This window comes from Engraulis encrasicolus, chromosome 6 (genome assembly GCF_034702125.1).
Source record: "Engraulis encrasicolus isolate BLACKSEA-1 chromosome 6, IST_EnEncr_1.0, whole genome shotgun sequence".
Taxonomy (NCBI): Eukaryota; Metazoa; Chordata; class Actinopteri; order Clupeiformes; family Engraulidae; genus Engraulis; species Engraulis encrasicolus.
Window position 1 is genome coordinate 56,337,281 of NC_085862.1, and position 20,301 is coordinate 56,357,581.

Sequence of the window (20,301 nt, forward strand, 5' to 3'; positions counted from 1 at the left end):
GATTTGAGTTTCAGACACTTTTCTGTTCAAGTATGTAGAGAAGATGCGCCCGCACCCTGCCAAGCACCCCTTTCATGCGCCAGTTTGACCCACCATTTCAACTCCACGACGGTAGATGGCAGTGTTTGAAATCACAACTGCTTTCCCCACACGATGCCCAGCGAAGAAGAATTTCTTGAGCATGCACTTTTAGGATGAATTGTTTGAGGATTGCAATTATGTGTTGTATACGTACATAATCTATTAATTTTCACAAGTATATATGAGGGAAGCTTTACCTTTTTATTCTACCTGACTGTGGGACATTCGCTGACGGTGAGTTGTCAACAGTCTTGTTAAGAACAAGGCGGGACCGGCTGAATTCACCTTTGTGTGCGTAAATTAGTGCTCAGTGGATTCAGAACGACACTTTGTATAGTCCACATCGATTGAAGACTGTAATTGCAAAAGTTGTCTCTTTCCATTGCTGCTTGGGTTTCACGTGTGACTGATGTCAAGACACTTTCTGTTCACCGCCTCTTGACCTTGACGCAACCACTTCCTAAAACATGATTTTGCTGTGTTTGTGTTGCTTTTGTTTAGAATATTTAGGCACCTACAATGGATGCCGCCTTACACTTCTGTCGACACAAACTGCTACCTAAAATCGGTGCAACTGCTACCTCATTCAGATGCCTGTCAAGCTGTGCACACCCACGGCGCGCTGCCAATGGAGTTGCTCCTCCACCCACCCCACTGCCCCTGGTGTCACGTCTCTTCCAGCCATCCAACCTACGAGAGGGCCAAGAGAGCACCGAACTGACGTGTCGTAGTCAGAGACTGATGCTGCAAACGGGCCTTCTCCATCCCTCCAACCCCGGTTGTTTCTACTACTTGCCTGCCACTGTGCGCTCCATGGAGAAGCTAGTGCGGCTCATAGACCAAGAGATGCAGGCCATCGGTGGCCAGAAGCTGGATATGCCTGCGCTGTGTGCAGCCGATCTGTGGCGTAGAAGTGGGCGCTGGGACCTTATGGGGAAGGAGCTGCTCCGTCTGAAGGATAGGCATGGGATAGACTACTGCCTTGGCCCCACTCATGAAGAAGCGGTGACCGAGCTCCTGGCCTCTCAAGCCAACCTTTCCTACCGTCAGCTACCTCTGCTCCTGTATCAGGTAGGCCTACTCACAGACCCAGTCTGTAATCATTGTTGTTACAGAAATGTACAAGTGCATACCTACACTGATGATATGCCATTGCAGTAAGCTCCCCTGTGGGTTACGAACCTGCTTTCATTTATTTCATAGATGTTGGATTTGCGGGGTACAGATATTGCATATTTCAGGAATACTGTAACTATTGACTTCAGTATTTGACTCAAGTTGAAAAATGTGTCACCAGAACCATATGTACTGTGAATTGATTCCTCCAATGCGTTGAAATGTTTCTCTAATCAGCTGCTTTTTTTGTCCCTTTTGTCTCTTGTCTTCCAGGTGACAAGGAAGTTCCGAGACGAGCAGAAGCCAAAGTTCGGGCTGCTGCGGGGCCGGGAGTTCTACATGAAGGACATGTACTCGTTCGACGTGAGCGAGGAGGCAGCACATCACACTTACCAGTCGGTGTGCCAGGCCTATGGGCGCCTCTTCGACCGGTTGGGCCTGCGCTGGGTGCAGGTGGGTGTGTGGGTGGTTGAGTGCTCTCACGATAACTGCTTCAATATCCAGTCTGAAAAGGCACAGCTTGGCCTTTCAGTCAAATCTTACTCACATTCGTTTTAGCCGGGTGCAGGGTCAAACTGTAAAGTTCAAGTCTCAAGACAAGGTGAAGATGAGCTGTACACCACCTGTTCATCCCTTTTATTCTATTTTATTGTCCCGACAGTTGGGCCTCCACGGCCCTTCCTCAGTCTGAGGCCAGTCAAGTTCATCCACACCAGACTCTTGTCATTCATGTCTTTAGGTGTATGCAGGGGCGGTCCTAGGGACGTGTCAACGAGGCAATTGACTGGCACAATTGTGAAACTCCGCCCAAACCACATAGCAAAAATCGGCAATTAGTTCTATTAACATGTTGTTTGTTTGCTATTACCATGCTATTGCAATTATAACACAATATTAGCGGTTTATATCAGCACTTATAGCTGTTTTTTTCCTGCCGTTTTTGCAACCTTTTTCCGCGGGGAAGGGGCTACGCTTAGGTGAGGGGGGGCAGAGGGGGAGCCAAGGCCTCCCGACCAACGTCAGTGTGTGATCTCACCAAAGCGCTTTTGGAAGAATTTACAAATTCTTATAAACGCACTCCTCAACCTTCTTGACGGCCTTCCCAGATGAGTTAAAGAATAGGTGGAATAGGTGGCCCGATATCGTACTGAACACTACTGTATAGCTCAGAAATGGGTAAGTTCATATGTGAGGCAAGGCAGGTTAGCGAATACTTTTTGCTAATATAGTGCATATTGATATACTTCCAGGTGCGGGCGGACACGGGCAACATCGGTGGCACCCTCTCCCACGAGTTCCAGCTTCCCGCGGACGTGGGCGAGGACCGGCTGCTGACCTGCGGCGCCTGCTCTTTCTCCGCCAACGTGGAGCTGGTGGAGGAGGGGCGGACGGACTGCCCGCAATGCAAGTCAGCGGGCACGCTAGTGGAGTCCAAGGGCATCGAGGTGGGGCACACCTTCTACCTTGGCACCAAGTACTCGCGGGTGTTCCAGGCCACGTTCAACACAGCCCAGAACAAGGCGGCGCTGGCCGAGATGGGCTGCTTCGGCCTGGGCGTCACGCGGATCCTGGCGGCCTCCATCGAGGTGCTCTCCGGGGACGAGGGCATTCGCTGGCCGGGGCTGGTGGCGCCCTACCAGGTGTGTGTGCTGCCGCCAAAGAGGAGCGGAAAGACCACTGAGCTCATCAACCTGGCAGAAGGGCTGGCTCACCAGCTGGCCAGTCTACCTGGCCTGAGGGGGGAGGTGGTGCTGGACGATCGTACCCAGATGACCATCGGGAAGAGGCTGAAGGATGCCAGTCAGCTGGGGTACCCGTATGTGGTGGTGGTGGGGCAGGGGGCGGCAGCAGCAGCGGAGCAGCAGCAGTTTGAGGTGATTTGCCAGCGGGCTGGGGAGACGCTCTTCCTCACCAGAGATGCTCTCACGGACCTCCTTAGCCAAGTGGAGACGGTGTGATTTCAGCACTGGCCAGCAGAGGGAGTTGGGAGCTGGAATGCAACTCTAGTGAGTAGAGAGGGCAACAGCATGAACCAGAGCCATGGAAAAAAGAGTTTAGCAGATCCCATTGACCTTAATGTTTTTTACACAGCAATGGCTCATAACGCTTAGATCGCCATTGCGCCGTTGATGCATAGATCGCCATTGACATAGTTCCAGTAGTTCTAGGAAGTGGGCTTAGAACACAGAAAGAGCAGTGAAGGTAAATGTAATTCATTTCTACTTCATCTTTGCTTGCTATGAAGTGGTACTGTGTCCACCTCTAGCAAACAGAAAACCACTGCCTAGAATTATTTGAATCATGTCAGACCGACTGCCTTGTTGTCACAACTCTGAATTCCATGGCACTGGAACGAACTTGCAGCAGCACTGGCCAAAGGGGAGCTATGAAAGTACAGCTACTGTTATTGATTTAATCAGTTGGGGGTGATCGTTCCTTGCTTAAATGGGACTGGATGAGGTTGGTCCAGATGGATGTAGACCAAGAGGATGGATTCAGATAATGGAACGATCAGTAAAGAAGGTGGCAAGTGGACACTCATGACTTGAGGAATAGCACATGGAACAAAGGAATGTTTGGGTACAAGATGTTATTTAATGATGTGTATGTTTGTTTTGATTGTTTTTACATTGTGATGGCTGCGAAAATAAACATTATGATATGTAATATTTGTCCTATTTCTCTTAAGTTTTGAAAACGTTAAATGGATATACTATAATGGGAAATAAATGCGATTATTGAACTGGAAATGTGAAATACTGCTTTATGCAGACTGCTTCATCTTCTGGCAGATTTCTGGCGGAACTATCCGTTCAATAAGAAGCTGCACCCGGACACATTTCACAGTTGCACCAAACAAAGCATGTGCGCTGATGTGAAGCGTATTCTACTGTAAAACTACTTGCCTTTCTTTTCAGTGATTATTTTGTGAGAAAGTGTCTTAAACAAAACTGTGTTTTTGAACCATTTTTGCATATATAGAATTGAGATAAAATATTGTCATACCATTGACGCGACAGAAATGGCATTTTTGGGACAACAAGGAGGCGACGACAGCGATGATGGAATGGACGAGTTCATGGAGAAATTCAAGACCGAGAAATATAAAAATGCTTTCAACGAAAGCAACTGGGAGGAGGTAAGAATATCATATTTGTGTGCAGTTCATTACCCCAATCACCAATGTGATCCTTCTGAATCAGGTAGCGTTACTAAACAGTGCTTGCCATTCTCCTTGCAAGAAACGCAAGTTATTTGATATACCGGTTAGGTTAGAGGGAAAATATTCAGCTCTATTTTCTTCGTATTGCTATCTGTAATTGTTTTTGAGACATAGTTTAGCTTGAACATGTTCCGAGAGATAAACAGTCATTGCACGGTCGTATCAGGTAAAGGAAAATGACAACACAGCTGATGACATCTGATCTGTTGTCAAGAAAGGCCACCATGCTCTTGCTGGCATTTGTGTTGCAGAAATGTTTTATCAGATTTCACCGAATCCCGTCACACAGCAGGGGAACCACATGACAAGCAACCAGCATCTGTACTGACCTCTTGCTTTGTGTCCATGTTAGGAGTTTGATAAAGTCCCCATGTTCATGAAGAGCGCTCCGGAGGACATAGACCCAGCTACGTATCCCGAACTGGCCTGCATTCAGTCCATCATCCATGACACTCACAGCACTCCGGAGGGTAGGTCCGACTCAGCACTGGACCTCACACACGGCTCGCATGTCAAACTGATATAGGCCTAACAGTGAAATTGAGGATCTATGTCCTCTCTGGTTATTCAGTGCTAAATCAGCTAAATTGGCTGAACAACGTGGTAATCAATTTCACTTTCTGTCCTGCAGAGAAGGCCCAGAACCTGAAGGATGAGGGCAATCAGTTCTTCAAGGAGAAGAAGTACAAGAAGGCTATTGTGTCCTACACTGCGGGCCTGAAGTTGAAGTGTTCCGATGCAGATCTCAACACCATCCTATACACCAACAGGGCAGCCGCACACTTTCACTTGGGTACGTCCTCTCTTCCAGTTGATCCACATGCCAGATCCACTGCGTGACGCCATCATAATTTGAATATGTCTAATCAACGTGAAACATGCTAGAAATGCATGCTGCTGTAGTATGTTGACACTTGTCAATATCTGAACAGTTTCCCAGAACACACATGCAACATGCGCTATGTTTGCACATTTGAAACACAATTTGAATAGTTTGAGACTACTAATGTTTCTTCCAATATGCAAGTAATTGATTATTGAGTAAGGGCAGATAGCAGTAAATATGTAATCAATGCGGTATGATTTTTTTTTCTTAAGCCAGCCACCATCCATGTCGTTCCTCTTCCTCATCCTCTTTCTTCCTGTGCTCCCTAGGTAACATGCGATCAGCTTTGAATGATTCTGTTTCTGCCAAAAAGCTCAAGCCAGACCACCTCAAGGCTCTGCTGAGAGGTAATGTCAACCTGAAATATCGAAAAAGTACCTCAAAAGGTGTGCAAGGCAATTGCTGTAGTGATGTCAAACTACGTCCCCACAGTGTGTCTATATGAGTGTTTTTGTGTCTGCGTAGGCGCTCAGTGTTGTTTGGAGCTGCGTAACTATGGTGATGTGCTGCAGTGGTGCGACGAGGGTCTGCGTGCACACCCCACCGACAAGAAGCTGCAGGACCTACGAACCACGGCCAACAAGAAAAAGGTCAGTACGACACATGCATGTTTGATGGGCAGTAATTAATACCTGTGAACTGCGCTCTGAATTAACTTTTTGCATCACCAGCCAAAGTGGCTAGTAGATGTTAATGTTACTAAAACGCACTGCCCAAAAGGTAAAAGTAAGGGTAAGATTATTTTCTACCAGCCAAACTGAAATTTCACCAGCATTTCGCTGGTTGGCAGGTGTTAATTTAGAGCCCTGCCTTTAAACTCGAGAAGTGTGTCTGTCCATGGACTCTGATGAAGAGGCTTAGTCTTAATGCGCATAAACAAAAGCAGAAGGTGCACCAGTTTTTCTTTTTTATTATGTTATATCCGCCTGTTTCTGTTTAGTAATGTGTGTCTGTTATCTGTTTTTTTGTTATTTGGCAATTGCTTGTTGGCCAGTAATGAATTGTACAGTGAACAAGTGTCTGTCCGTTTCTGTTTAATAATGTGTGTTGTTCTTGTTCAGAGGGAGGCGGAGAGAGATGCAAGAAAAGCGAAGCTAAAAGAGAAGCAACAGCGCGGGGAGAAAGACGCTCTTCTGGCTGCCATTAAGGTAGGAAGATGCTTCCCAGGACCCAAACACACTTAAACACATTGCGCGTGCGTGTATGTGTGTGTGTGTGTGTGTGTGTATATGTGTGTGTGTGTGTGTGCGTGCGTGCGTGCGTGCGTGCGTATGTTTGTCATAATTGTGTTTGCAGAGGGATCTGGATGCTCTCGTTTGAAAGAGAAATTAGCTTTTCAAGCTGTTTAGTCCATGGATAATGACTTCAGCTCTTCAGCTGTACGAGCTGGCCTTGTTCTTTATCAAAGGCTCTGTTGGGAAATAAACAGACACATTTTCTTAATCTTTGACTGTGTGTGTGGGCGTGCGTGTGTGTTTCAGGAGCGGGGTGTGAAACTGGTTAGAACAACGAAGCCCCCCAAACAAGGCTCGGACAGTGAGGATGAGGATGCTGAAGAGCAGGTGACCGCTGGGATGGCAGACATGGGCCTGGACGGGCTGGTATCCCAGGAGGCCACGGGGCAGCGGGTGTTTCTCGACGACAACGGAGCTCTCAATTGGCCCGTACTCTTCCTGTACCCTGAACACTGTCAAACAGACTTCATATCCGCCTTCTGTGAAACGTCGACGTAAGCAGCACTGTTATTTTCATAAACGCATGTGCTGAAGGCACACATACATGCACACGTGCATGTATGCAAACCTCTTCAGTCATTGTTATAGGTAAATAAGTCTGGGAGTTTTGCTTTAACTATGCCTTAAACCCTGACTAGGGTTGTCAACTGTCAATGAATAAAATACGGGACAGTTTGTTTAGGCAGGGGGTGTGGGGGTCCTCCCCCAGAAAAAGTTGTACTTCTTATATGTAATGCCTGCATTTTAACGCATTTTAACATCCCGTGTCCCATTTCAGCTCAATACGGAACCCATACTTTTGTTTATAAATATGTGATGATTCCGTATTTCCTGGGACGGTTGTCAACCTGACACACAAATGCGCACGCACACACACACACACACACGCACACACACACGGCAAGCGGTTAGGGAGTCCCTCTTAAAGCCAGAGGCTTTCCTACACTGCCAGGTAGGCTTACTGCACACCACAAAGTTTTATGCCTCACCTGTGCACGGTGACAGCGCCAAACTGCCCCCCAAGGAAGCAGTGCAGCAGGACAGTACCATGCTCACAGGCTACCTGTCATGGAGGAGGATGGGCGAGAGCACTGGTTAATAATATTCAAATAATGGTTAAATAATAATAAATTAAATAATAGTAATGGTTAATAATAATCAAAATGACAACCTTTGGGCTACAAGTCTGACACCCTAACTGCTTACCCATGACTGCCCTCAGTGTCAGTATGTGTGACTGATTAGCCCACTGTCCTCTTCAGTTTTATAGACCACCTGGCTGTCATGTTTGGAGAAGAGCTTCCTCCCTGGGACACAGACAGAAAGTACCGCCCCCAGAACCTCCAGGTGAGTGTCCAGATGACCAATCAGGGGCAAGATGCCAGAGGCTTGAGATTAGTGATTGGTCCAGCCGACATGTCTGGTCCGGCCACGCAAAATGTGAGGGCGGAGTATGCGGAGGGGAAAACGGCAAGTCTAAAATTAATGGCAGTGAATGGCAACTGTCAGCAGAGCGATATCAACACAAATTTATCATTGTTACATTACATCCAAATTTTTTTTTTAATCATTAGGCCACACCAATTTAATTTGTTGGTTCTCGGATTCGCCTCTTGTATTTTGTAACAAAATGGAAAAAAAAAAAAATCAGTTTCAATACCCCAAAAAATGAAATCGCTAAAAAAAACGAAGACTGCATGTTTTCATGAACGGGGAGGTGTCTCTTTAGTAGTTGGAGGTCATGTGACGTAGAGAACCAATAAAACCACTCCTTTCAACATGCCGATTACGACTAGCGATTCAGGAAACGTGTTACATTCAAACATTTACAGACAAACATGCAATGGCAAGTTGAAGCCCCTGTGGGTTAGCAGTAGCAGCGGTGAAACACAGTATTGCTCTTAGTGGAATTAGTGGAGTGGGATAGCAGTTTTAAAAAAGAAAAACAACAACTATTCAACTGTTGAATCATCTCAGTTTATTCAAACCAGATTAATATAATAATTGCCCTGTGAGCTAATTTTGTGCCTGGTCTATTTGGCTGCCTTAATTCCCTTCTACACTGTCCTTCTCCATGTCCAGGTGTTTGCCTGTCTTGCACCTTCCTTTGGAGGTCCATGTGAGGCTGATATACAGGTGGTATAACCACACGACTAATTTTTTTTTTTTTTTTTTCGCCCTCTCGCTTCAACTTTTTCCTGAAAAAATCCGAGAACCAACAAATTAAATTGGTGTGGCCTTATCAATAGACAAAGAATGCGGAGGTTGTCAAAGATCTGCTGCGACCATGTGTTTTAACAGTTGATTTCGTATGTATAGTGTATTGCGATTTCCCCCAAATTACCCTTTGCAGGACAGTTGCGAAATATTAGCTTTGGTTCTTTTTTTTTTTTTAATATATTTAGGGGCTTTTATGCCTTTATTTCATAGGACAGTCTGAGATGGTGACAGGAAGTGAGTGTGAGAGAGAGACGGGGTGGGATCGGGAAATGACCCCAGCCAGATTCGAACCGGGGTCCCCGTGGGCATGCAAGCCCATATGTGGGGGGCTTAGCGCGCTGCGCCACAGCGCTCCCCTTAGCTTTGGTTCTTAACACATTCACTACCAAGTCACGTAAAAATACGTTTTTGCCTCCCATGCGTTGGCTCCCAAACTGTAAAATTACGTTTTCACGTTTTTATATATTGGATTCTGAATCTGCACATTCTAATGCACATTCTGTGTGATTTTCGTAATAATGTGATGAACAGAACTGACATAGATCATGAAAACACCTGCAAAGTCAAAACTCCTACAAAGTCAGGATCTGGATACTTCATCATCTGTGCATTTTATTACACACAGTATTTGAGTTTTATTACAGTGAATCAAACCACTTCCTTATCACGTCACGTCACGTCTCAAGTTGCTTCCTAGAGAATCAGAACACATGTCCTGTCAGTGCCCACTGCCTTACTAGCTAGGAGTCTTGCTGCCATCAAGATAGGTGTAAAATGGAAGGTTGTAATGAAAAACAGCATGCAACACAGCAGGAAGTAACCTAATTTTGGGTGAGTACTTTGGCACGTCTACTTTTATCTACAGAACGAAAACTGCCAGTCAAGTGACATTAGCTAGCTAGCATTTCAGATGATGTGGCTCTGAACAATAGCCTGACCAGGTGATTTTTGCATTGAAATAGTTTACTTGGAAGCTACTGGAGTTGTTCTTCGGGCGTGAAAATGCATTTAGACCCGCAATTTAAACTCGGAGAGTCAGAGCGCACCCGTGACAAAAAAGGCTTTATCTCAGTTCGAATGTTGAAAAACGCTATTTTTACCTAAACCAGTGCTCGCTTAAAGTGGAATAACTTCGGAATAGAATAAGCTAGAAACAAACCGTAAAAATATACAGACAGCTGAGTTTTTGGACTTTCTAACAAGCCCTGACATGTGTCTGTGGGTTGAAGACAAAATATTCGGTGGCTGTTCAAAAAATGACAAAAAATGATGAAATTGGCTGGGAGTCTACAGCTAAATTCCAAAAAACGGCTGGTATTGAATGTGTTAAGACATGTACGTATGTCCCAAATGGGTAAACGGTATGGATAAACCACAAGAACATTTACCAAGTTATGCAGGGGATTACACTCATTGTTTTTTCAGTGAACATCTTATTGTCTAGAAGTGCCTTTTAGAAGTATTGTAACAATTGTTAATGACTTGCTATCTCTCTGCTAGCAGCTACCATTAACTGCCATTCATTCGAAGCTGCTTGTTTTCCCTTTTTCATAATCCGCCCTCTTATTTTGGATGGGGGGACCAGTCCAGACATGCTGATGAGATCTATAAGTGGTCTGGATTTATTGAGGAATGAAGTGGGTGTGTGGTGTGGGGACTCTTGGTTCAGCATCAAGAAAGTATAATTCTTCTTGCCCTCTGGTGTGGTTTGGCATTAAGGATACTGGAAATATTGATGGGGTGGGAGGGGTGGTCTTTGTTATGCAGGTATGTTCCCTATTCACATTCTAGGAATGCCCCCTCAGAATGTCCCCTCATTGAGCTGCTGGGTTTATTCCTCTCTGCCCTCAGTAAACATGCCTGAGATGCTGTCTGTTGGTATCTGATGATGGGAAGAATGCGGTGAGGAAGTGGGTCAGCCTAAAATCACATGCACAGAGATGCATGGACTTTCTCTGAAGCGTACTTTCCTATTGTGGCATTGGTGTGTTTGGCATTCTTTCTCAGTGGTCCGTACCAGCATTCTCTAAACTGCTGTTATCTTCTCTTCTCTGTTATCTGCTGTTATCTTCTCTCTCTCTCTCTCTCTCTCTCTCTCTCTCTCTCTCTCTGCAGTTGTTCTTTGAGGAGTTTGGGAGTGATCAGCTGCATCAGGTGAACATGTCTGCTCCCCTGTACAGCGTCTTACAGCACAGCAGGTAATGAGACCTATGATGATCATGAGACACTGCACTCCCCACTGTGTAAACAAGCTTGAAGCATGATCGTGTTTGTTGGTTAGCTTGTTTGTTTATCGTCCCCCTCAGTGATAATTTTATTGTCAAAGCACCTTTATATGTTTGATCTCACTTTGCAAAAATATTTTCTAGCAGAGAAAGAGAATTTACTTCTGACATTGTTCAGTATTTTTCTCGCTAAATACGATATGTCAAAATCTATTTCGAGATGATTCTCCTTCTCAATATATTGTAAATTTCGAAATACAGTATCACCCACCTCTACTTTGAAATAGTCGTTGCGGAATGTCAAATGTACCTTTTCATAAAGCCTTGACCTTTGACCTCTGCGACATCATGTGTGAACCCTTCTCCTTTTTTCCATCTTTTCATTCCCAGGTACACAGTAAAGGACGGCACCCCATGCTTCATCGTCCTGGTGTCTGGCTCAGCATACAGCAAGCAGTTCCTCTCAGGAAAGAAGATCTATGGGCTGAAGTGAGGCAGCGACCTCAAAAAGGACCTTTGACGGACTGTTAGCTCTACCAATCAGGGAGAACCTCGTGTGCATGGCTCAGCCCCCCTAAAATGTGTGCAATGCTTTGATGAAGAGACTGACCGATTGAACAGACTGAGCTCTGTGCAAGAGATGATTGTGAGCACATCAGACAAGCTGCTAAAAGAACTTCATGGACGTTGTCATCTTGATTTCTTTGGTAACATTTGTGGAAAATGTTAACACTCACACTCAACCCCTAACAGAGTTTCAAAAGAGGTTGTTATTCCATTCTACAAAGTTTAAAGGCAGTAACTGCATGCTTTGCCAAATCAACTTTAGACTGGAAATGGACTTCCTCTCCTTTTTCTCACAACCATATCAGTGCATCACATTTGACTTGTCATTGGGATAACTTTGAAGACATTTTTCTTTGTTTCAATGTTGACATAGTGGTGCCTTTTTTGGGCAAAATTCTCTCACTGTCTGCTCCGATTAGCAAGAAAAGCATGTTTACATATTTAATGGATATCTGTCAATGCTGATTAGACACAAACAAGGCCACCATTCCAGGAGAATTCCCATCCCATGCAGAAGATTCAGAAATGTCATCATACACCAGTCAACATTTCATCAGATTTAAATCATGTAATTGCCAAAAACAAAACATGTGTTCATGTCATTGACCTTCATGATCCATGATATCAATTAAAACTACTGTATATGCCAGTGGACTTTGTCTGGAGTACACAACACGTCTTCCTGTTTCATCAGTGTTAAGCAAAACCAGCACAGATACTTGGTTTCAATCCACTCGATCAACAAATGAAAGCTCTTTCTGTGTGTGTGTCTTTTTGTGTGTGTGCGTGTGCGTGTGCGTGTGCGTTAGTCGGGGTGGGAGGGTAACACAATTGACAGAATACCTGTTTCTTCTTGTCAGCCAAGACCCCATTTAAACAGTTTATTACCATCCACCTCAGCCTAACGTGTCCTCCCCTTGACAGATGCAAGCAGTTAATACAGCTTATCAACGTCATCTGCAGTCATTTTCCACTCGCCAGCATAAACACATAGCATTAAAATACAGTTCATCAACTCCTGTGTGACTCTCTTCCCCAATGTCAACAAAGTCATTATAAGGAAGTTTTGCTTGATTACCGGCTATGCAGGCTTGAAGCTCCCCATTGACAGATTGACCGTGCTTAAACCGGAGTTTCAGGCCCAGTCACCGCATTCCTCAGAGCTTGTCAGAAGTCTGAGCGGGTCTGTTATGGAAGGTGTTTCACATTATAAAAACACTAAAGAAGTCATTATGCTAAGGCGGCCCAGAATTAGGTCCTCATTGCATTTTATGTATTGAGTGGAGAGCCCTTTCAGATGGGGTCGGACGGTCCTGGGCCCGATCAAAGCTGTCAGCGGCCCAGGTCATTGCAATAGTGAATGCCCCCATTGGTGTTTTGTTACTAGTGTCACTAGCAGATCTTGAAAGTATGATATTAATTAATTTCATTTCAAATTGTTCATCTACAGCTCCAGGCTGTGTCTGGATTCATTTCTGCTGATCAGGTTTTCAGCAGACTTGTTGAGGATGTCTATCTCAAGTTGTGACAAAGTAGATGAGAACCAGACAGTGAGTGAAGAAGAGAACTGACATTACCTTACATCTTACATTTGGCACACACTTTTATACAAAGTGACTTACAATCGAGGACACATTCACAGCATAAAACACTTGCAGATACAAAGTGCACAGGAAATAGAACAATAGGTGCAAATGCAAAGAGGGGTTAGGTTTTTTTTAACGATTCCTGTCGACACACGAGACTTGACATAGCCCACAAACCAGATGCTTCTTGTTTTTCCTGTTGTAATAATGGAAGTGACATGTCTAGGATGTGTCAGTCTGCAGTTGCCTATTCTTTTTTTAGTTAGAGCCTGTTAAAGACTGCTTTAGGGGTGTGTGTACATATACACACCTTGTTGTCTTCCGCTCCAAAACACATGAAAGCACACAAAAAAAACTCATGTGTAGTCCTTTTTCAAACACACAAAACGACCAGTTGGCACAAGCTCTCATATTCACACGTGCACACACCAACACACATATTCACGTGTCCACTCTCACACACAAACTCATGCAAATCCACAGCAGCATTGCCCACATTTCCCTTCCCCCCTGTGCCAGCAGGGCCGATGACCGCTTTTGCCGAGCCCACGGCAAAATAATCTGTATGGGGCCCCCCTCAATTCATAGAATGTACAGTACTGAGGACCACATTCTGCCCCTCACCCTGGGCATGGGACAACTGCCCTGTTTGTCCACCCCTGTCAGCAGGCCCTACATGCCATCGGCACATTGAACCTCCCCCTAACACCATACACCACTCAGGACCATATTAAGACACTGTGGTGCCCCTGGGCACTACACCCCACAGATGCCCCCTTTATGGACAATATTTGTAATGTTTGTGTCATGTGGTGACGGTGACCCCTAACTGGCTGTAAAGGGTTGGTGCCCAGCTCACACAGTGAATGAGCGTGTGAGCGGCGGCTTGACGCGCGGCTGCAGGCTCTCCAGTAGGTGGCGCACCAGCTTGGTGCGTCCCCTCTTCACCAACGTCTTGGACAGTTCCGTCACGTCGGCCGTGTGCGCCCGGCACAGCGTCCGCAGTTCGGCCCGCACCACCGCCACCGAGTAGCTCTTCTCCGCCCTCCGCACGCTCTCCTCCAGCCTGCAGATGGCGCTGTCCGGGTCGGGGCCTTGGCAGCAGCAGGCCAGCAGGGCGGTCAGCAGGCAGCGCAGCACGGCGGAGTCGGCCGCCCCGGGCCTCTGCAGCTCCAGGGCGCGCAGGAAGCAGTCGACCGCGTTGTTTTCCTCCCCTTTGAGCAGCAGGCACCGCCCACGCAGCAGCTGCAGCTCGGCCAGGCTCTCGCCAGGCGGGCACTGCAACGCTCGCGCCAGGCACACGAGGGCACTGTTGACCGCCGCCTCGTCCACCAGCAGGGACTCCTGCACCGCATCCACCCCCATGTAGTAGTGCACCTGCGGACACAGGACAGGTGAGGGCAGAGCAGGGGGCACAGGTCAGATTGATTATACACCATCAACGAAGGGTGAGAGATTGGGTCGCTGTGGCGCAGCGCGCTAAGCCCTCCACATTTGGGCTTGCATGCCCATGGGGACCTGTAGCCTAGGCAGAGGCAGTTCTAGGGTCAGATGGGGCCCCAAGCAAAAATGCAAAAAAAACATTTGATCCAAAATCAGCTCTACTGTAGTACAGTATGGGTTGTTATTCACTATCTAGGGGCTTGGGGGCCCCAAGCGGCTGCCTGCCTTGCCTTATGGCAAGATGCGCCTCTGGGCCTAGGGTCCCCACACCATCTTAATACGGCCCTGATAATGGGGGAGAATCAGGGCCCCATTTCTCGAAAGCATCGCTGCCATCCCGTTAGCAGCTTGGTTGCCAATGGGAAATTGCATTGCAACCAAGTAAGTTGCTAACTTAGTTAGCAGCGGCGCTGCCGAGAAATGTATCCCAGAGTAGATTGGACTGTGGTTTAAAACATGAAATTTGGTGTGTCAAGTGCCAATTTTATAAATTTAGAACTTTGTTTATACTGTTTAGTCAAAAATCTTCACAACAGGTGATGAAGTGACAGAGAAAGCTTTAAGATATTGTTATAGAGTTATTAAGTTATTAAGATTATTATTAAAATTTGCTTCACATCCTTTGTAGTTGGTAATATCTTCCCAAAGTGGAGGGTCTCGTTTCAACCCAATGTTACAAGACAATATTGATTTTGAGATTGAGGAAATAACATTTGCCTCGTGTCATGTTCAGTTAAGATTAAAGTCGGTGAGTGTTTCGCAAGACATTTCTCAATGGCTGTGTACACACCTTATTGACTCAAGCAAACACACCTTGTGTGTTCAAACAATGTCATGTGAAAGGTGCATTCATCAAGGTGTCTTGCTGTGTGTTCTTTGAGCTTGATTTGTTTAATGCTTTACTTACTTAAGGTGAGCAATATTGCAGGTGTGGGTGTGGTAGGTATGCATACTTTATGTGTGTGTGTGTGTGTGTATGGGTGTGTATGTGCAGCACTGTCCACGTGTGTGTGTGTGTGTGTGTGTGTGTGTGTGTGTGTGTGTGTGTGTGTGTGTGTGTGTGTGTGTGTGTGTGTGTGTGTGTGTGTGTGTGTGTGTGTGTCCATCCTCTCTTTCTTTACCTGTGCCATCTCCAGGTGTGTTCTAAGGCAGGGCCTGACACTCTGGACGCGCTCCAGGTCTGCCTTAGCCTCCCGCAGGCTCTGCCTGTCCGGTATCCCTCCATGGCCCTGCTTGGCCCTATCCAGGTCCCGTACGTATGTCATGACGTTGATCTGAGGGCAGACACACTGGTGAGCACTCGAAAGAGACATGTCGCACTGACACTAGGCCTGTTGACTGGTTTGGCTGGGCCCAGGACAAATTCATCTGAAAGGGCCCCCTATCCAATACATAGAATGTACATAGAATGTAATCTGTAATGTGACTACCCTATTGTGCGTCCCCTCTTTCCCTGGGCCCGGGACAACTGACCCCTGTGTCCCTGCCTGTCGACTTTCCCGAATGCCACCTACACATATATTCTTAGAAGACAAATGACATACGTACACCCATAGACATTTGACATTGTAAGACAAACAACACACTTACAAAAACATTACTGGCAGTGCTGATACCTCTAATTCAGAAATTCATGAGACAAACATAATTTTATAGAGGTGTTAATCTGACCCAAACATCAACACATTAATTAAAGCAGTGTCATTCTGTGTGTGTGTGTGTGTGTGTGTGTGTGTGTGTGTGTGTGTGTGTGTGTGTGTGTGTGTGTGTGTGTGTGTGTGTGTGTGTGTGTGTGTGTGTGTGTGTGTGTGTGTGTGTGTGTGTGTGTGTGTGTGTGTGTCCTGTCATGGTATGGGCCAGGCAGCACATTGTGAGGTCTTTCTGTGCGTGTCTGCGCATGTGCATATGTGTGTGTGTCCTGTACGGTACCTTGGCACGGTTGCAGTAGGCCTGCCAGTTGAGCTCCGGGTCTGGCAGCACGTTGAGCGCCATGTTGCTGATGCCCGTGGCCATGTCATGCTTGCCCAGCTGCAGGAAGATGTTGGCCAGCTGGTTGAGGATCAGGGCATCGTCTGTGGCAAACTTGATGGCCTGCAGAGACATTGTCACTCACTTTCAGCACAGTAATCTGTATCATGTGAGCGATACAGATATCATGTATCTCTATCATGTGAGCGATCTGTTATCATGTGAGTCTTTTGTGTGTGAGGAGCAAGTACTGTATGTCATCAGCAAGTGAACTTTTCCAGACTGCAGACACAAGTGCACGTGTGTGTGTGTGTGTGTGTGTGTGTGTGTGTGTGTGTGTGTGTGTGTGTGTGTGTGTGTATGTGTGTGTGTGTCTGTGTGTCTGTGTGTGTGTGTGTGTGTACATGGTTGTGCGCATGCTTGTGTTTTAATTGTGATGAATGAATGTGTATACCAGGCCATAGCAGGAGAGTGGTTCGGAGTCTGTGTATCCGCAGTCGTGGACGGCCATGGGCACAGTGGAGAACTCATCCTTCCTCTCCAGAAGCACCCCCACATTGCACCAGGCCAGCGCTGCAGAGGACACGAGACAGAGAGACAGAGGTCAGAGGTCAGAGATAGTAGAGCAGGGGTGTCAAACTCATTTTGGTGCAGGGGCCACATGCCGAACCAGTAATGTAATTGTGAAATAATCCCAAATTGCTGGTTTGAAGGTGAATGTCAGTGGGAATATCATCATTGACTGAAAATGGCAAGACATAAAGGCAAATTCGTTCTCAAGTATTTACAGTTTTTCTCAATTGGTTTTGTACATTTCTCACAACAGAATAATGATTCTCAAAAGTCTTTGTTCAATTGTGACTTCCTGGTGTTACCTGTGCACATGGTCAAATCAGTTTCTCATTGTTTTCGGCATATAGCAAATGCTGTCGTCCACCATGCCATGGCTGTGTACAATTCTCAGTGATTTCGTACATTATCAATTGCTTTTGTCATATCACTCAAAAAGCTTTGTCACTGAATGCATGAAACTATCTCAATCTTATCTGATCAATGTAATATAAAACTGAATTTACAACATTTCCCATCCAATCTAAACAACATTTCGCTTCAGAAAAGATCCTCAAGAGTGTACTATTCAATTGACAACATGAGAAATTGATTTGACTAGCTTGTCCATACACTATGACACAATGACTAACCATTCTGCTGGCGCTGATACGTTTATTGACACAAAAAACTTGGTTTTGAAAGACAAATAAGGGTTTTGAGCAAGAGACTCGGTTTTGCAGGTTATCCACCGTGTTTTGCCATTTGTTAAAGCTGTTTTGAGAATGAATATTATGTTTTGCAAATTGTGAGAGAGATTCGAGAAATGTACAAAACCAATTGAGAAATACTGTAGAACCTGATACCAGACACCTGCAGCAAATCTGCAATGGGCTATAAATTTACTTCTTTAAAAAAAAGTAGATTGAGTTTTTTTCTCGCTGCAACTCTGGGACGAATTAATCCATCTGGCGGACTGCATCCACCCCCCGGGTTTCCGATGGACAGCAACTCTGATAGCAGAGGGACGTTGAATCGATGCAGATTATCGTCAAATCAATGCAAATAAATGTCCAACGTGGTCGATTCAACGTCCCTTTGATATCAGGGAAGGGACTAAAATGTAACAATATCTTAAAAAACTATGCAAGAATGGACCACGGACCACTCATGGACCATGGACCGCTATGGACCACGAACACTCATCAGTTTCTGGCATGTCATGATCACAGGTAAGAAAGACTCTTTATCTTTCAAATGGACCTTATATTTGTGTCACCTTTGAGTTGGACCCTGTCTGACTCCAGCACATCTGTGAGCAGCCTCATGGCCTTGTTATAAAGGGGCAGTCTGGAATACTCCGCGTCTTCTTGGTCTCGGATGAGTCCATCCAACCTAGAGAAGAGAAGAGAAGAGAAGAGAAGAGAAGAGAAGAGAAGAGAAGAGAAGAGAAGAGAAGAGAAGAGAAGAGAAGAGAAGAGAAGAGAAGAGAAGAGAGTGTGAGGAGAGACGATAGTGATTCATTGAGAAAGACTACACACCAACAGCAGACAACACCACAGAAATTGAGGTAAGCAAATTCAACAGACAAGACACAAACAATTCCATCATGGTTCACAGAACTTCTATCCAGAGGGCTAGCCTATAGTACTACCGTATTTATAGAGCCATGCTTGGTGAATACAGCCATTAGAAGCAAAGTAGTATTAGCCTTAAATAAACAGTCTACCTTCTGATCATTGCACCCTGAATAAGAATACACCATGTGTGAACAAGGAAATCATTGAGCTATGACATTGTAGCTCAGCCTTCGTAAAGCCTTTGTCCTGTGTAAATAGTCAAACATGACATTAATCGTTAATTATGGTACGTACCTGATGTAGATGGTGGCCATTTTGAAATACCAGCTTCTTTTCTCCTCTATTGGGATCTGGGAAAGAGGAAGAGAGAATTTCCATCTCGAACTATAATGTGAGAGACAAGAGCCCTGCTTTACATACAGTATGGGAAAGATAAGACAGACAGACTGTCACCATAGGGAAAGCTGTGAATGGTGGGACCAAGTATGTCTTGTTAAATTTTATAGTCAAGTTTATCATCGTTGCAGACTGTAATGCCTGGAAGACAAGTCTGCCTACTGTATATTAAAGTGTGAATGATCAATAAAAATCAACACTGAATAAATCCATATGATATAATTGAACTGCTAGTGCCTTCAAGCATGAATGATTGAAGCATTGAAACATTAAATCATTACCTGATCTGTATTTTACACAGGATGCCCTGCAACCTCCTTTAAATACGGTATATTATTGTCTGGTTTCTGTAGATACAGTATATTCTGGTTTCTGTTCATATAGATACATTCGTAATTTCATTCATAATCCGTCCACATTTATCTATATTTAATTATAGTTAAATGATCTATTTGATGCACTACTGACTGAGCGAGCAGTACTGACCAGCTGTGCTCCGTAGTCCAGCGCTCTGTTGTAGAGGGTCAGTGCGGCAGTGAGCCTCTCCCGGAGCTCCGTGTCCCCCTCCAGCTCCACATCCCAGGGCTGCGTGTACGCATGCTCCGCTAGGCACCGCGCCGCACGCAGCCTGCACCTATCCTGCTCCTCATCCCGATCCCGATCCCCTTCCTGTCCCCCATTATCATCGTCATCCTCCTCCCCTCCTCCTCCACCACCACCGCCGCCGCCGCCGCCACTGAGCCCCATGAGGGCCGACACCCTCTCCACGCACTCCCCGGCCTCCGCCTCCCTGCCCAGCCGGTCGTACACGTAGCCCAGGTTGGCCCAGGCGTTGAGGTTGCCTGGGTCGTCTCGGCACACAGCCCGGAAGGCCTCCTCGGCCTCGTCCAGCCGCTCCAGGTGGAAGTCCAGCAGGCCCAGGAGGTTGCGGGCAGCGTACTGCAGCGGCCCGCACTCAGCCTCCAGCTGCTGGGCGCGCAGGCTCTCCAGCCGCAGCAGGGTGTCCCGGCGCCGCAGATCGGCCCGGCCGGGGTGGGAGCCCCGGGCCTCGCCGTTCAGGTGCAGGTCCAGGTGGAAGTGGCCCGGGATGTAGGCCATGCCCTCCATCAGTGCCTCCAGGTCCTCCTCGGACGTCACGCTGTCCTGCATGGTGGCTGACGACGCAACGGGTGGCTCACTCGATGTGTATTACTATTTACACAAACACGTTCGCACTCGCAAAGGCG

The 20,301-nt window shown here is 46.2% G+C and overlaps 3 protein-coding genes across 5 annotated transcripts in view; 2 read left to right on the plus strand and 1 right to left on the minus strand.

Annotated features, from left to right (window-relative positions):
• Positions 1 to 110: 110 nt before the first annotated feature.
• Positions 111 to 3,864, plus strand: pars2 (prolyl-tRNA synthetase 2, mitochondrial). 3 transcript variants are annotated; one of them, XM_063202012.1, is made up of 4 exons: positions 111 to 315; positions 583 to 1,152; positions 1,471 to 1,650; positions 2,448 to 3,864. In XM_063202012.1, exons 2-4 carry the CDS (start codon positions 601 to 603, stop codon positions 3,153 to 3,155), a joined length of 1,440 nt encoding a protein of 479 aa, XP_063058082.1. In that variant the 5' UTR covers positions 111 to 315; positions 583 to 600; the 3' UTR covers positions 3,156 to 3,864. The 3 variants fall into 3 exon arrangements, with proteins under 3 accessions (XP_063058082.1, XP_063058084.1, XP_063058085.1); XM_063202014.1 differs by having other exon boundaries at positions 592 to 1,152; XM_063202015.1 differs by having other exon boundaries at positions 113 to 315; positions 672 to 1,152.
• Positions 3,865 to 3,949: 85 nt separating this feature from the next.
• ttc4 (tetratricopeptide repeat domain 4) lies at positions 3,950 to 12,226 on the plus strand. The gene is made up of 10 exons (XM_063202016.1): positions 3,950 to 4,336; positions 4,773 to 4,890; positions 5,052 to 5,213; positions 5,576 to 5,653; positions 5,772 to 5,896; positions 6,368 to 6,454; positions 6,788 to 7,035; positions 7,804 to 7,888; positions 10,877 to 10,959; positions 11,377 to 12,226. The coding sequence occupies exons 1-10, from the start codon at positions 4,220 to 4,222 to the stop codon at positions 11,477 to 11,479; spliced, it is 1,206 nt and encodes a 401-aa protein (XP_063058086.1). The 5' UTR covers positions 3,950 to 4,219; the 3' UTR covers positions 11,480 to 12,226.
• A 269-nt stretch (positions 12,227 to 12,495) lies between these two features.
• The window catches only part of ttc22 (tetratricopeptide repeat domain 22), a 7,919-nt gene continuing 113 nt past the window's right edge, over positions 12,496 to 20,301 (minus strand). Inside the window, exons 1-8 of the mRNA XM_063202017.1 lie at positions 19,813 to 20,301; positions 19,562 to 19,740; positions 18,974 to 19,029; positions 18,379 to 18,494; positions 17,005 to 17,123; positions 16,512 to 16,673; positions 15,704 to 15,856; positions 12,496 to 14,516 (exon numbers count right to left, since the gene is read on the minus strand). The exon at positions 19,813 to 20,301 is cut by the window's right edge and continues 113 nt beyond it. Coding sequence (XP_063058087.1) covers positions 13,995 to 14,516; positions 15,704 to 15,856; positions 16,512 to 16,673; positions 17,005 to 17,123; positions 18,379 to 18,494; positions 18,974 to 19,029; positions 19,562 to 19,740; positions 19,813 to 20,224 — 1,719 coding nt within the window. The 5' untranslated portion in view covers positions 20,225 to 20,301 and the 3' untranslated portion in view covers positions 12,496 to 13,994. The remainder of the gene's footprint in view (positions 14,517 to 15,703; positions 15,857 to 16,511; positions 16,674 to 17,004; positions 17,124 to 18,378; positions 18,495 to 18,973; positions 19,030 to 19,561; positions 19,741 to 19,812) is intronic.